At 43.4% G+C, this 16,376-nt stretch overlaps 1 protein-coding gene across 1 annotated transcript in view; it reads left to right on the forward strand.

The window, feature by feature from the left end:
* adgrl1a (adhesion G protein-coupled receptor L1a) overlaps positions 1–16,376 on the forward strand; it is a 183,848-nt gene that overhangs the window by 133,150 nt on the left and 34,322 nt on the right. Inside the window, exons 7-12 of the mRNA XM_082150570.1 lie at positions 98–425; positions 996–1,298; positions 4,839–4,942; positions 6,562–6,747; positions 7,415–7,453; positions 9,946–10,126. Coding sequence (XP_082006696.1) covers positions 98–425; positions 996–1,298; positions 4,839–4,942; positions 6,562–6,747; positions 7,415–7,453; positions 9,946–10,126 — 1,141 coding nt within the window. The remainder of the gene's footprint in view (positions 1–97; positions 426–995; positions 1,299–4,838; positions 4,943–6,561; positions 6,748–7,414; positions 7,454–9,945; positions 10,127–16,376) is intronic.

Raw genomic sequence — 16,376 nt, forward strand, 5'->3', positions numbered from 1 at the left:
TCTTCCATTTTCCAGAACTGTGGAGTGATCAAATTGTTTTGTTGTATCCAACAAACACAATTAAAATCTGAATCCTTTTCTTTTCACTGTCTTTCAGGTTAACCCTTACACCCTGCGCTTCGAAGGAACGTGGGAGACCAGCTTCGATAAGCGACTGGCATCCAACGCCTTCATGGCGTGTGGTGTTTTGTATGCTGTGCGTTCTGTGTATCAGGATGATGACAGTGAAGCGGGTGGAGATCTGGTGTTGTACGCGTACAACACCAATCGAGCCCGGGAAGAGTCTGTTCACATTCCCTTCCCCAACCCCTACCAGTATGTGTCCTCTGTGGACTACAACCCAAGAGACAATCAACTTTACGTCTGGAATAACTACAATGTTGTGCGCTACCCCCTAGAGTTCGGGCCACCGGATCCCACTGCTGGTAAGTGACAGAGAAAGAGCGAGATCAGCGGGAGGCAGAGCTTAACAGACAGTTTGATCTGTTAAGTGTCAACGTTCTGTTAGTGTTCCCCTCTGTGTCTTCAATACATTGTCTTTATGGTTTAATTAGCTGTGGTCATTAGCGTTTTGTCAGATCAGAAAAAGATTTCTAATCAATTATTCATTCTCATCTTCTTGCCATGAACATTCTCTGCCTGTCTTTCTTTCTCTATATCTCTCCCTCAATCTCTCGTTCTCCTCCTGTACTTCACGCTATCCATTTCTCAGGGGGACTGTGTGAACATATAGTCATGCATTAAAGACTAGCAAATGCTCCTGCTGCTTTAGTTACATTCTTACCAACTTTCTCATATTCCTTTTGCAAGACACATCAAACGTTTAGGATTTCTTTTTTTATATTTTGTCGTCTTTTTTCATCTTCATCAAACATCTGCCGACATTCTCGCTGACTCCGTAGGTGTTCGGAATCTGCTTCTCTGCCTATTACTCTCTTGTTGCCTCAGTTTCAATTTTCTTTGCATTCCTGTCTGTCGTTCTCTCTTGCTCTCAGGTCCTCTCGTCACCACCCAGATGAGCAGTAGCACCACCACCACAGCAAGACCTGTCACTTCCAGCTCCATCCCGTCAACCATACGACCACTTCCCCCCACCTCTCACCCGATAGGGGCCATCAACAAGGCGCCAGATCTGCGACCTATCACCGCCACCGTACCGGTGACGCGCAGACCCTTGCGCGTACCACCCCAGGGCCCGGAGCTCCAAGTGTGCGAAGCCAGAGTATCCCGAGGGGTGCAGTGGCCCGCCACCCAGAAGGGGGAGACCGTAGACAGACCGTGCCCTAAAGGATCATTGGGTGAGTAATAGATGATAGTGATAATTTGAGCATGTACAAGGTTATGATGCTCCGATTGTTAAACATCTGAGTCCAAGAACTGATAAGAATATAAATGTGTACCTCGAAATTCAATGTAAGTCGCTTTGGATAAAAGCGTCTGCCAAATGCATAAATGTAAATGTAAATGTAAACATCCTGTCTATACCGGACACAAGCAGCACGTCAAAATTACATTTCTCTAATTATGTTCTATCGGAGCAAATTACATCAAGTTTAATTGCATTTTGATGCTGATGTGATGATGAAGTTTACCAGGCTTCATGTGTGAAAGTGTCTTGTGATGGAATGTGGTGGGGTGTCCTAACCGGGTGTCATGTGACTAGTTTTGCATGATTGAAAATTGTCTGTGAAAATGCTGGATGTAGCCACAAAATCAGGTAACATTATTTTGATGGTCCACTTTACACATTCTACTATCTACAAGTAACTTTGCAACTACATGTCACCTAACTCTCATTAGAGTATTAGTAGACTGTCTGCTTAATATCTGCTAACACTTTATTTTGATGCTCCTCAACAGACATTCTATGAACTATAAGTAACTTTACAACTACATGTAAGTTCAACTTATTCTACTTACCTGAAACCTAACCCTAACCAAACAGTCTACTACAATCTACTAATACTCTAATGAGAGTTAGATGACTTTTAGTCGGCAAGTTAATTACAGTTAGTATAATGTCTAAAGTTGACCATCAAAATAAAGTGTAACCCAAAATCACAGCCCATCAGAACATATCATATATACAGCTATAGTTAAACAGCAATGTGGAGCAGTTTTTTTGACCAAATACTTCTTGCTGTGGGTGGGACAATCCAATGCGACATCACTTATCTCTTCTATGGCAATCTGAGTCCTTGTTCTTCTCAGTTGTGACCTCGTCACTTCATTTCAAGTGACGAGATCACAACTGGTAATAACACAGACTCAAATTGCCATAGAAGAAATATGATTTATTGCTTGACACAAGGGATGGGTTTCGACCAAAATCCTCAAGGTATGAGTTATTTTACATCATTATAAACGTGTATATATAACAATATAGTTATTTTTGCTGGAAATTCTATAAAAAAAAATTGTTCCACCCACTGATAGTTGCACGCATTACAGCAGAATGTCTCAGTGCTGTTTGATGTTTCAGCGTGTTGCACTTGATTACAACATGATGTAATGTCAGAAAGAATCACAGCTTTACAGGAAGGAAGGGCGCATGAGGTTTATGACATAAAGGTCACGCAATGTTTGTGGAGACAGCTTTTCAGAGAAGTGTTTCTTTTGTTTGGTCTACTGGTTTATTGTATATGTCACAGTTTATGTACACATCTATGTGTATACGCCCATTTCTTTGTATGGAGAGCTTGCTTCCTTTTCCTCCTCATCTCAATATTCTCTCCAGCTGGCAGGTCCTCTTGGGAGTCATAGATAAAAGGCAGTCCCTTGCAAATGAAAGAGTGATCTTCAAACTCAGCAAGGGTTATCCCTGCGAAACTGCCGAAAATGAGCCGCTAGACAGAGTACAGACGACAACACCCCCCCCCCCCCCCCCCCCCCCCCCCCCCTTCCTTCTCCATACAACCGCTGCATCAAATGCCTCTATTGTCGTGGGAGAAAAAAGCGTCTCCTCCCTCTGTTAGCATCTCTCTCTCCTAACCACCGACAGAATGCTGTCTTTCTTCTGTCACCTTTTTTCCCATCACTGAAATGACAGACAAGTTAAATTAGCAGCGGCTTTAATTGGTGAATCCTGGCAGATCCTTCAAAGCCAATCTATAGTGGATGAAGGAGTGGAGAGGAGAGAAAAGCAGACAGCAGCTGAGAGTGAGAGAGAGAGAGAGAAAGCGAGGGAAGGAAAACTCCCGGTGTCTCTGATCTTGCTGTAGCTGCTGTAGTGCTGCTTCACTCCTCCATAGCTTTTCCTCTCTCTTTTTTTCTCTTCCTTCCTCTCTTCTTTTGAGCTTTTTTGTGTTTTGGTTGCTGGAAAGGCCTGCCATTTGTTTGATCCCTGCATGTTGTCCTCTCTGTGAACTCAGCTAACTAAACATCCCAACTTAACTGAAAACGAGGAGTGGCAGAAGGTGTCTCCCTCGAGGTGTTTTCTCAGCATTCAGAAGTGCTGATGGGATGGCCGTGCCTGGTGTGTGATCTTACACAAGTGTGTGCAAGAGTTTGCGATGGCGTTCATGTGTCAGCAAGCTCATTTCCACAGAAAAAAAAAAGTGTTTTACGTGCAAGGTTTCACAGTGAAGCTCTGAATAGCACTCTCGCTCTTTCTTACTTTCCACTGTAACTCAATATTTATATTATATATATTGTATGGGCCCTATCATACACCCGGCGCAATGCTGTGCCAGGTGCGACACAAGTGTTTTTTGCTAGTTTCAGCCCGACGCAGTTATCTTTTTTTTCACGTCCTGCGCCACGTTGTTTAAATAGCAAATGCATTGGGCGTGCTGGTCTAAAAACGAGGTGTGTTCAGGCGCATTGTTGGCGCATTGCTGTTTTGAGGCAACTGAAATAAACTGCTCCATTGACCACCAAAAACCTGGTCTAAAGTTAATGGCACAGTATTTTTCTTTGTTATTTAAAGGGCGCGTTAGTAATATGTGCCTATATGCGGGTCCACAACGCGCGTACACTCTGCTTATTAAACACACAGGTACGCACAGTAGCACACAAACATGACAAATATTTAAAATAAAAGGATTACAATGTAAAATATTAATATTGTGTACATAAAGATATGGTGAAATCTGGCTTGTCCCATAGATGGTCCGCTTGCACGCTTTAAAACTACACTGTGTAATATTTTAAGTTGATTTTTAGCAAAAAACACGTTTACTATTATACGTAAAATTATAAGTTTACTCATTAATGTGTAATCACTTCAACCAACTAATTAAGTATTCTCGTAAGTGTATAATCTGCCATTTAGAATACATACGAGCGAGTCGCTTGAATGGCGGAAGCCATGTTGCGCATCCATCTTGAAAATACATTAGACAAAGAGGGACATACAAGATTCGCCTTTTGCGTTTTTACACGCAGTGGCACCGTGACAAATGCGAGAGGGAGATTTGCTCGCGTTTGCCGGCAGATTTGAAATAATACGGCCACTGTAGGAGTTAAAATGCCTTCGGAATGGGAGGAGCTAGAAAGTAATATTCAGTTGGTAGTCATATACAATTTCACCACTAGATGGGAGTAAATCCTACACAGTGTAGCTTTAACGTCGCGCACGAGCAGATCTGTTTCCTCTCTGGAGATGCGTTCAGTCTTTCCGCTTGCAAATTCCGCAATGTAAATAGCAATCCGCCATGGCGTGAGCGCAACTGGCTTTTAAAGGGAATGGATAAGTCTCTGATTGGTTTATTGCACATTGCGCTTAGATCATTAAAATAGGGCCTTATATATATTTTTTTCGAAACCATGCTGTTAACCTTTACTAAATAAAAAGACGTTATCTCTCTCCCTCCTAACATCTGGTTTTGTATTTTCAGGCATTGCCTCCTTCCAGTGTCTATCCTCTCCTGTGCTGTGGAATCCTCGCGGCCCTGATCTAAGTAACTGCACCTCGCCGTGGGTCAACCAGGTGGCCCAGAAGGTGAGACCACTAAAAAGTTAAAGCTTGCTCCGACCCTCCCATTCCCTGTTCTGCTCTGTCCGCTACCTCAGCTATTATCATTCCGGCCTCAGCTCACATTACCACACACTGGGTCATTCTTTTGACATGATTTGGAACAAAATCTCTCTATTCTATCTAGTTCTAGAGAGTTTAAAAGCATCTCAGGTGAAAGTCACACTGCACTTACACGTCAAGGACTGTTTGTTCTGCTTTTCACATATTACAAAACTTGCAATTTTATTTTAAAGGCATCATATAACATTTTTTGGCATTTTTTCCCCCTGTTGTCTACTTTCTATATATTAGTCAAAAATTGCTGCACCGAAAAGTTTTGTTTATTAGTCACTCTTTATTTGATCCGTCAAATGAAATGGACTTCTGTTACTTTAAGACTGCATATTAAAATGAGTCCAGCTATTTAACTGATGGTTTGCTCTTTACTACAGGTTTGTTCCCACTTCTCTAATATAGTTTGCACTACCTCCTACTTCAATAACAGACTCAATAACACTGTGACAGATTCACAACACAGTCCAATAACAGATTTTGTTAACTAAAACTAAAATTAGAAATGTTGCCATTGTAGCTAAATGAAATAAATTGAGGTTAATGCACTAAACTGACTAACTGGAAATAAAAACTGAAAATTTAATTATACAAATTAGTAAAAATGTAAGTAGCCTATTAATATTTTTAAAAACTAATAACATCGACAAAAGCACAAAAGTGCCTGAAATTTTAACTAAAATGTAAAATATAATGAAGATGTTAAATAAAAAGCTTATTAAAAATGTAATAGTATATAGATAATACTAAAACACTTTTTCCTAAATGTATAGTTTTGTGTGTACAGAATACAGTGATGATTGACATGGAGACAAACACAGCAACATTTTGACATATCAGACTATAAGTGTGGATGGCAACCATTTAAGCCCTTTTTTTCCCATTATTCTTTTAATTGACCAAAGTAATGTTAGCGATTTCATATATATTATTGTCCTGCACTTATAAGCAAACACATTATGCAGATTTTATAATGGTGTTATCACTATTGTAAATGACTGAACTCTTTGTTTACAGCATATGATTAAGGACTGTCAACTGTAAAAGGCTTTAGTAAATAAATTGCATTCTTCAAAGATTCACAATTAATTAATACATTCACATTAAATCTAGGTGATTTTTTTTTCTTCTGTACACAGTACTATGCTAACAGCATGTGTTTCTTTTTAATGGTAATACAGTAGTGTACTTTAATGTACCTTCAAGTACCTTAAAAAACACAATGGTATATGTTATTTTTCTTTTATTAAATGTTAAGTTAAGATGCTTCAGGGCAATTGCAGACATACCGGTATATGTTTCTGCTTTCAAATCAAGTGAGTAATTGTATCACGTTTCACGCTTTCGTTTTTTCCCTTTTTGTTTTTTTATAATGGCTTGATTTAGAGAGTCATTAAAGATTTGCTGTCTTTTGTCTGTGCGTTCAGCAGAATAAACCCAGAAACCCCCAGCTCACACCCCCACAGCGCACAGCAGGGGTTCGAGCTTTAGAGACCAGACTGTGTGTGTGTGTGTGTGTGTTCACTGTGTAGATAAAAAGCGGAGAGAATGCTGCAAACATCGCTGCTGAGCTGGTGAACCACACGCAGGGCCGCATTCACGCCGGTGATGTCAGTTCCTCTGTCAGACTCATCGAGCAGCTATTGGATATATTAGACGCACAGCTGCAAGCACTCAGACCCGGGAATAAGGAATCGGCTGCCAGGAACTATAATAAGGTGACAAATGCACGCATGCACGCTCTCACACACACATTTGCCCTTTAAACAAACCCTTCATGTTCTGTTTGCTGCCACATCGGTGTACCCTCCCAACTCATAGCCTTGACATGAATAGAGGCTCGGCATACACCTATTTCTGCCTCACTTCTTTCCCCCTTTTTATTGCTTTAGTAACTCATTTTCAATTAAAAATAATAATAATAATAATAATACATTAAAAAACGTATTATTAGGGCTGCAACTAACGATTGTTTTGATAGTCAATTAATCTGTCGGTTATTTTTCCGATTAATCGATTCAAGTCAAGTCAAGTCACCTTCATTTATATAGCACTTTTAACAATATGAATTGTTTCAAAGCAGCTTTACAGTGATAATAGGAAATTAAAGTAACAGAGATTGTTTTGGCTTTACAGCAGCTCTAGAATAAAGTTATTGTCCAGCTAAAGTTAGTTTTGATTGATTGACTCACTTCCGTTGCGAAGATCATTAGTTGTGCTTTCCATAGATAATGAAACATAATTTCATGGGGAAAACATGGAAATACTTGTTGGCTGTAAGAGCCAATAAAGTAGATTATAAATTGACTCAAAATCAGATGATTGACATGACTCTTCTACATGTATTTGTGAGTGTAACTGAAGCTGTTTTGTTGTGTCTTGCAGTGGCAGAAGCGAGAGAGGACCTGTCGGGCTTATGTTCAGGTATTGTGCAGTGTTATCTGTATGAGACACTTCACCTCTCGTATCTCGTCTTATCGTCCGTTCAGGGTCCGTAGGGTGCTTGAAATCCTTGAAAAATGCTTGAATTTTGATGTTGTGTTTTCAAGGTTTGAAAAGTGCTTACATTTTTGATAAAATGCTTGAAAATGCTTAAAATTGTAACTGGATTTCTTTCACAACAAATCCCTGTCTGACTGAATAGTTTGTTTATTAAATGGAGAAATAAAATGTAGCCCTTCAGATACAGAGCGATTTGCGCTACACTGGCCAGAGCAAAAGTAGGCGGAGTTTTCATTTTGATTTCCGCGCTTGTTTGGATGCTCCGTTTTTATTGAAATTACTTCAGTTTTACAGCCTGAAAACCACATTATCTGGGAAGCAATATTTGGACATTAATATAATGACAAGAATTATTCATTGGCATTATCTACTTACACAGTGATACATTTTGAAAAATAAAACTCGTGATATGCTTAAATATCTGATCCTTCTACTATTACGAAAAACTATTTTGGCTGTTTATAGCATTATCTCTTTTAATGTGATAAAAACACTAAATAATAATTTTGACTATGTATTGGTACGTCATTTACGGTGGTGGAAGGTGCTGGAAAAGCTTTAAAATGGACCTTGAAAGTGCTTGAATTTGACCTTGGAAAAGGTGTACGAACCCTGTCTGTTACACTGCACACATATACTGATGCTCGACTCCTATCCTGCTCTTGACTGTGAGCATTTTATGACAACACTTTCTAGGAAGCCTGTATATAAAATGCTTTTCAAAGATATTAATATACATTCATAAAAAATTCCTTATGTATCTGGGCATTTCATTACACATTCGGGCTGTTCAGCTGTGGTCCTGAAGGGCCACTGTACTAAAATACTCTAAAGAAACAGTTCCAGGTGGTATTATTTCTCATTCTTTGGAGATTTTGATTGGACAAACATATGTGGTGCAACATTTATTTATTTATTTTCGGCTCAGTTTCCTTTAAGAGGATGTACATTTTAAATGCATAATTATACGTCTCTGTTCAAAAGTTTGGGATCAGTAAGATTTTATTTATGTAATTTTTTCAAGGAATACATTTAATTCAGCAAGGATGTACAGTATTGCATTGATCAAATGTGAAAGTAAAGATTTATCATTTTAAAAAGCTTTCTATTTTGAATAAATGCTGTTCTTTTGAACTTTTTATTCATCAAAGAATCCTGAAATGTTTTTTTACTCTTTCAACTGTTTTCAACATTAATAATAATGATAAAATGTATTATAATAGCATCAAATCATCATATTACAATGATTTCTGAAGGATCGTGTGACACTTAAGACTAAAGTAATGATGTTAAAAATTCAGCTTTGATCACAGGAATACATTTGAGATATTACATATGTGACCCTGGATCACAAAACCAGTCACAAGTCGCACGGGTATATCTGTGGCAATAGCCAACAATACATTGTATGGGTCAAAATTATCGATTGTTCTTTTATGCCAAAAACTATTAAGATTTTAAGCAAAGATCCTGTTCCATGAAGATATTTTGCACCATAAATATATAAAACATTTATTTTTGTGAGTGAATGCAGCAAAATCGTTAACACAAATGGACAACTTTAAAGGCGATTTTCTCAATGTTTCGGGTTTTTTACACCCTCAGATTCCAGATTTTCAAATAGTTGTTTCTCTGTCAAATATTGTCCTATCCTAACAAACCATTCATCAATGGGAAGTTTATTTATTCAGCTTTCAGATGATGTATAAATCTCAATTTCAAAAAAAGTGACTCATGTGACTGGTTTTGTGGTCCAGGGTCACATATATTAAAACACTTTTTTTAAAAAAAATTTAATGACGCTTTGGTGAGCATAAGAGACTTTAAAAAAAAAAAAAAACATTTTTTTTTAAAAATCAATCTCCAACTTTTGAATGGCAGTGTATCTTCTAAAAGTAAAATTGTCAATGTTTAAAAGTGAAGTCGCATATAGAGCAAAATGTGTTTTGATTTCATGGGGTCTTTTAACATGGTACCAGGAATTTTTATAATATATTATATTGGCGGTTACTTTTAATGAAAAGATATAATGCATTACAATGTGGCATTATGACTGCATTCATAATGCATAACATATACAGGCTTCATAGAAAGTGCCATCCATATTTTTTATTGCATATGCCTACCTCAGATTAATTTTATCTGCACTGTGTGTGTGCGTGCGTGTGCGAGAGAGAGAGAGAGAGAGAGAGAGAGAGAGAGAGACTTCTAGCAATGATAATACTGTATGTCTTGCCCAAGGCTTTCTTTTAGCACTCATGTCATTTACAATGGCCCATAAGATGTTGCTCCTTAGTAGAAATAAATTCCAGACGTTACATAAGATTCCCAGAGAGTCATATTTTGTGATCTTTGATGTCAAATGTAATCATAATGAAGTGTCACTGTATGTTTGTTTGTGTATGTGTGCGCAGGCGGTTGTGCAGACTGTGGATAATCTCCTGCGTGCCGAGGCTTTAGAGTCATGGCAGGACATGAACAGTACGGAGCAGGCGCACACCGCCACCATGCTACTGGACGTCATGGAGAAAGGCGCCTTCCTTTTGGCCAATAACATGTACAATAATCACTTCTCAGACCACGCTGCCAATGTCGGTGAGTTTCTGTTGTGGTGTAACTAAATTAAAGTATTGATGGCTCTTTTAAAAACATGAATTGTGTTTTTTTCCGGTAACATGCTATTCGTTCCCGAGTGACTTAATAGCAGTGTAGCGCAACTTAATGTTACATCTCTGTTTGCAGCTGTTCAGTCAAGCAAACACACTGTCCTAGAATGTTGTCTCACCCTCAGGTAGCATTGAGAAGTCTGATTCGTTATAGGGAATTATTCATTATAATAGTTCATGTAATTGATATGTTTAAAATATTAATTCGGCAGTCATTACCCAGTTCCCAGCACACATTTTATTTATTTATTTTTAAATACTGCTATTTATTAACTTTTTCACTGCTGTTTAGTTTTGATTTTGTATTTAGTATGTATTTAGTATGTTTTAATAAATATACACCACTGTTAAAAAGTTTGGGGCTGGTACAATTTTTTAGGTTTTTGAAAGAAGTCTCTTAAGCTCACCAAGGCCACATTTATTTGATCATATTGTGAAATATAAGTTATAATATAATATAAGTTAAATAAATATATTCTATGTTAATATATTTTAAGATATAATTGATCATTACTCCAGTCTTCAGTGTCACATGATCCTTTAGAAAACGTACTCGGTTACTAACGTAACCTCGGTTCTCTCTAGAGAGGAAACGAGTACTGCGTAAATCTTACGCTAGGGGAAAATCTCTTTTCCGCGAGATACTGAAGCCAAAAAATTATCCTTAATTTTGAAATAATGTAAAACGCGTTGCGGCAGCATGCAGACACAGGCGAGACGGCTTGTGCGCCTATTGGCTGCCCTGCGGCAACTGCAGCAGCCTATCGATAAGGCCCACTCGTGACGTCAGCTCCAATGGGGGCGCTTCGCGCCCAATACGTCACGTCCCGCCAGAATGGGCGTGGTCTAGGGCTATAAACATAGCTTCGAGAGGCTAGCTCACTGGTTTTTCATCGCCGAAGCGAACCAGAGCGTGTGCAGGCACGGCAAGATACGCAGTACTCGTTTCCTCTCTAGAGAGAACCGAGGTTACGTTAGTAACCGAGTACGTTCTCTTACGAGAGGTACTCTCGTACTGCGTAAATCTTACGCTAGGGGAAACAGTGTAAAACGCCGTGCATGCTAAGATCCAGCACCAAAGTCCCAAGGGCAAGAGCCCGGGCTCATATAGTACATGATCATAATGGACTCACAGAGAGCCCAGGAAAGAGTGGCTAGAATAGCATCATTCCTGTAATAATATAACATCTTATAAGGAGCAGTTATACTGATGATGTGTCGTACAGTCAGGGCGACCCCCGGCCTGGACTGACGAATATAGTGGGTCTTACACACTGCCCATAGAGCTGCGCGATCCAACAGCGAGCATTTGCTCAAGCAGTTTCAGTATTCTGGCCCGAACACATCAGGGCAGACAGTACCGATTTTAGACCGAAAGCAGCTTAGCCTGCAAGGCGGGAACCTCTAGGTTATAAAACCTTATAAATGTAGACGGGGAGGCCCAGCCTGCCGCCATACAGATATCTTGCAAGGCAATCCCACTAGACCAAGCCCACGACGAGGCCACGCCTCTCGTGGAGTGTGCTCTGACTCCAAATGGGCACTGTAAGCCCTTAGAGGTATAAGCCAGCGCTATAGCATCAACTATCCAACTGGATAGGCTCTGTTTCGACACGGCAAGTCCCTTAGAACGTCCGTAGAGTGAAAACAAAGAGCTGCTCTGTCTGTCTGAAAACAGACGTGCGAGACACATAAGCTCTTAATGCTCTGACTGGGCAAAGGAAGCTTGCGTCTCCTTCCTCGTCAGAGACCGGTAAGGCTGACAGGGAATGACCTGCGCCCTAAACGGTGTGTTGAGGGATTTTGGAACATAACCGTGCTTAGGTTTGAGTATAACTCTTGAGTCATTAGGCCCAAACTCCATACACGTCGCGCTTACTGAGAGCGCGTGTAAGTCCCCTGTGCGCTTCACTGAAGCGAGAGCCAGAAGAAACACTGTCTTGAAAGACAGGTGTTTAAGATCAATCGTCTGTAAAGGCTCGAATGGGTCACCTTTCATGGCTTCCAGCACTGTAGAAAGGTTCCATACAGGGACTGAGGGAGGCCTGGGAGGATTCAGTCTCTTAGCTCCTCTAAGGAAGACGATGACTAAATCGTTCCTTCCTACTGACTGACCCAGCGTTGTTTTTGAGAACGCTGCTATGGCCGCCACATACACTTTGAGCGTGGAAGGGGTCCTGCCCTTGTCCAACAGCTCTTGTAGGAAGGAGAGAACCTCCGTCACCCCACAGTCTAGGGGCGACACGCCACAAGCTGTGCATCAGCTGGAGAACACTGACCATTTCGAGGAATAGAGACGTCGCATAGACGGAGCTCTAGCCTGCGTGATCGTGTTTAACACTCCGCTTGGGGAGGTCAGCGGGTACCCGTTGATGGCCCAAACATGAAGGGACCACAGCTCTGGGCGCGGATGCCAAAACGAGCCCTTGGCCTGAGAGAGGAGGTCCCAGAACTGCATCAGGCATCAGAACTGGGAACCAGGGTTGGTTTTTCCAGAACGGCGCTACGAGTAGCACTGAGCATCCTTCTCTGATCCGTTCTATCACCTGAGGCAGGAGAAAGACGGGAGGAAAGGCATAGAGCGGGCGGCGGGGCCATACGTGAGCCAGCGCGTCCCTGCTCTTGGAGAAAAATTCCAGACAGTGAGCGTTTTCTTGAGACGCGAACAGGTCTACTTCCGCTCTGCCGAATTTCTTCCACAGCAGCAGCCATTCGCCTGTCGGAACATTGTTTCTGGACAGTCTGTCCGGTCCTACGTTCAGGAGCCCTGGCACATGCGCTGCTCTCGGCGAGAGCAGGTTGCGCTGAGCCCACACCAGGAGGCGTTCTGTCAGCCTGTGCAGGTTTCGGGACCTGAGGCCGCCCTGGCGATTTATGTAGGAAACCACTGACATGTTGTCCGAGCGGACCAGGACGTGGTGTCCTCGTATTTAGGGACAAAAACGCGTCAGTGTGTTGTCTACTGCCAACATTTCGAGGCAGTTTATGTGTAGAAGCTTCTCCCGTTCTGACCATTGGCCGAAGAACGGTCTGCCCTTGAGCAGTGCTCCCCATCCCAAGGTGGAGGCGTCCGTAGACACTACCTTCACACTCGAGGAAGTCCCCAGGCTAACACCTGATTGGTACAAGTCGTTTGCTTTCCCAGGTTTCAGAGCTGCGATGCATTTCTGATTGACCTTGAGACGAAGCAGACCGGAAGCCCACGCTCGGCGCGGTACTCGCGCTTTCAGCCAGAACTGTAGCGGGCGCATGCGAAGCAAGCCCAACTGAAGTACTGATGATGCTGAGGCCATGAGACCTAGCATCCTCTGAAATTTCTTGAGCGGGACAGATGCGCCGCAGCGGAAAGAGCTCGCTGCGCGCTGAATGTCTAGTACGCGCTCTGGTGACAGTCGCGCTATCATAGACAGCGAGTCCAGTTCTGTGCCCAGAAAAGATATTATCTGTCTGGGAGACAGAGAACTCTTCGCCCAATTGACCCAGATTCTCGAGGTGATCGAGCAAAATGGTCCTGTGCTCTATGAGCACCGAGTGAGATTGAGCTAGAATCAGCCAATCGTCCAAGTAGTTCAATACTCGCATGCCCTGTAGTCTGAGGGGTGCGAGCGGCTAGAGACAAGCCGAACGGTAGGACTGAGCACTGATATGCCTGGCCCTCGAAGGCGAATCTCAAACGTCGCCTGTGACGTGACGCTATTTGTATTTGAAAATATGCGTCTTTCAGATCTATTGACACAAACCAATCTCCTCGGCGAATGTGCGTGAGGGTTTTTCTGGTCGTGAGCATTCCGAACTGTTGCTTCGCAAGCACTCTGTTCAGTTGCCTTAGATCTAGTATGGGTCTGAGACCCCCGTCTTTTTTCAGTACCAGGAAGTATCTGCTGTATAGCCCTCCTTCACTCTGAGCTTGAGATAAAGGCTCTATGGCCCCTTTGCTCAACAGTTTCAAAATTTCGGCTCGAAGTAGGTGGTGCTACTTCTGTTTTTACCGTAGCTTCGACGCGCGTCACATAGCGGCGAGGGCGTCGGCGAAACTGTAGCGAATAGCCTCTTTCTATAATGTCTAGCACCCACTTCAAAACCCCCGGGTAGCCTTGCCCATGCATCTGCATGAATGGCTAGGGGCTGAATGCGGAGCGCGCTCTGGTCGCTCAGCGACAGAGGGGCTTCGGTGTGCTGTAACATAAGCGTCGCGCTTCGAGGCAGGGGGCGCGCTGATAACGGCGGGCAGATTGCCCGCGCTCGACTCCTTTGCGGTGGTCAACCGAGAGGGGAGGGCTGGGCGAGTCCCGTAGGACCTGTCATGTCTATGTGTGAATGTGGGCGCGGGATAGCGGGCACATTTACAACACTGAGAGCATTGTTCGCCTGAGCAGAGCGAATGCACGTTGGTTTTGTTTTTACAGAAACCTTGAGATATGCGGAACGTAGTGTTTGTGGGCACTGGGCAGTGGGCACATTTACCACGTTTAATGCGCAATCGACCTGGGTCGATTTCATGTGCGCGAGCCCTGTGTGACGGGCTGTGTTTCTGTGTAGGAATTTCGTCTACATTCGTAACACCATCGGCCGTGGCCGGGACACCAGAAAATACACTCTTATGGGATTTATCTGGGTAGCCGTAAAAGCGGCGTTTGTGTGCAGGCAAGCGGGCTATTTCGCCGACTTGTTTACTGCAGAATACACTGGAACAGTCGCATTTACTGGAACTGAACGAGCGAGAAGTTGCCATAGAAACAGAAAGCGTCAACATGCTGGCGTTTGTTTGCAGGCGTGCGTGTATTACAGCAGGCTTGTTCACTGCAATATTGACATTTCCAGTCGTCTGAACTTCAGAGGCGGAAACCATAGAAACAGAGTTTGGGTGCAGGCGAACGGGTTGTACCACGCGCTCGTTGGCTGCAAAATACACATCTGCAGTCGCCTTTTCAGGGAACTGCCAGAGCGAGAATTGACGGCAAAAAGTGTGTTTTGCCGGTAGACCCGGGATTCGATCGCGGGTCTCTCGCGTGAAAATCTGACGATCTACCACTGGACCACAGAGGAAGACACATAGATATTCAGTAGCGCGAGTATTATCAAAGAGCGTCAACATGCTGGCGTTTGTTTGCAGGCGTGCGTGCAAAACAACAGGCTCGCTCACTGCAATATTGACATTTCCAGTCACCTGAACTTAAGAGGGGAATGAGAAATGTGTCAGGAGTGGAGGTCGGCCCGGCCGCAGCGGGGCTAAAAAACACCCTTTTCTCCTTTCGCCAGTGACGCACGGGAACCATAGAAACGGTGTTTGGGTGCAGGCGAGCGGGTTGTACAGCGCGCTCGTTGGCTGCAAAATGCACATCTGCAGTCGCCTTTCAGGGAACTGACAGAGCGAAGCATTGGCGGCATAATATATCTGCCGTTAGACCGGGATTCGAACCCCGGTCCCTCGTGTGAAAAACCTAAGATTCCGCCACTGAGCCACAGGGGGGGAACACAAAGGTGTATAGATGCATGAGCATATAAAAGAGCGTCAACATGTTTTCTTCGGCGTTTGCTTGCAAGCGTGCGTGTTACAACAGGCTCGTTTGCTGCAATATTGATATTTCCAGTCGCCTAATCAGGGAACTGAGTTGTCTTTTCGCCGGTGAGTGACGCGTGAATGGGGCGCAAGGGCAGGGTAGCTTTCTTGTAACGTAAAGAAAAACTAACCCCGATCGTCCGCTTCCAGCCTCCCTTGTGAACGGCGCAGTTTGCGCGGCTCGAACAGAGGGAGAGAGAAAGCTAGCCCCGTGACCGTCCGCTCCTGACATCCCCTGTGAACGGCGCGGTTTGCGCGGCTCGAACAGAGGGAGAGCAGGTATCATCCCCCAAGCAGGCAAGGCAAGCGGGCGCACCGGCGAGCTTTGCGGGTTGGGGGGGGCGGAGGAGCAGTCTCGGAGAAGGATGCCAGGTGAGTCCTCAGAGTCACCAGGCAGTAACTGGCTCGCAGTGAGGGCGGTCGCCGTCAGCGAGCGCGAGCGCGAGAGCTGCGTGATCCTCAGGAAAGGGGCGTCTTGAAAAAGACGCCCGGCTCTTTTAGTGCAATGAGAGTGTGTGTCGCGGCGGCGAGCACACACACATACACAAAACACAGTAGCAGAGAAAGGATATAACGCCGGATAGCGCAGCAGGAAGGCGACTGAAGGCGGCGCGGCCAG

This window comes from Leuciscus leuciscus (assembly GCF_965113295.1).
Source record: "Leuciscus leuciscus genome assembly, chromosome: 1".
Taxonomy (NCBI): domain Eukaryota; kingdom Metazoa; phylum Chordata; class Actinopteri; order Cypriniformes; family Leuciscidae; genus Leuciscus; species Leuciscus leuciscus.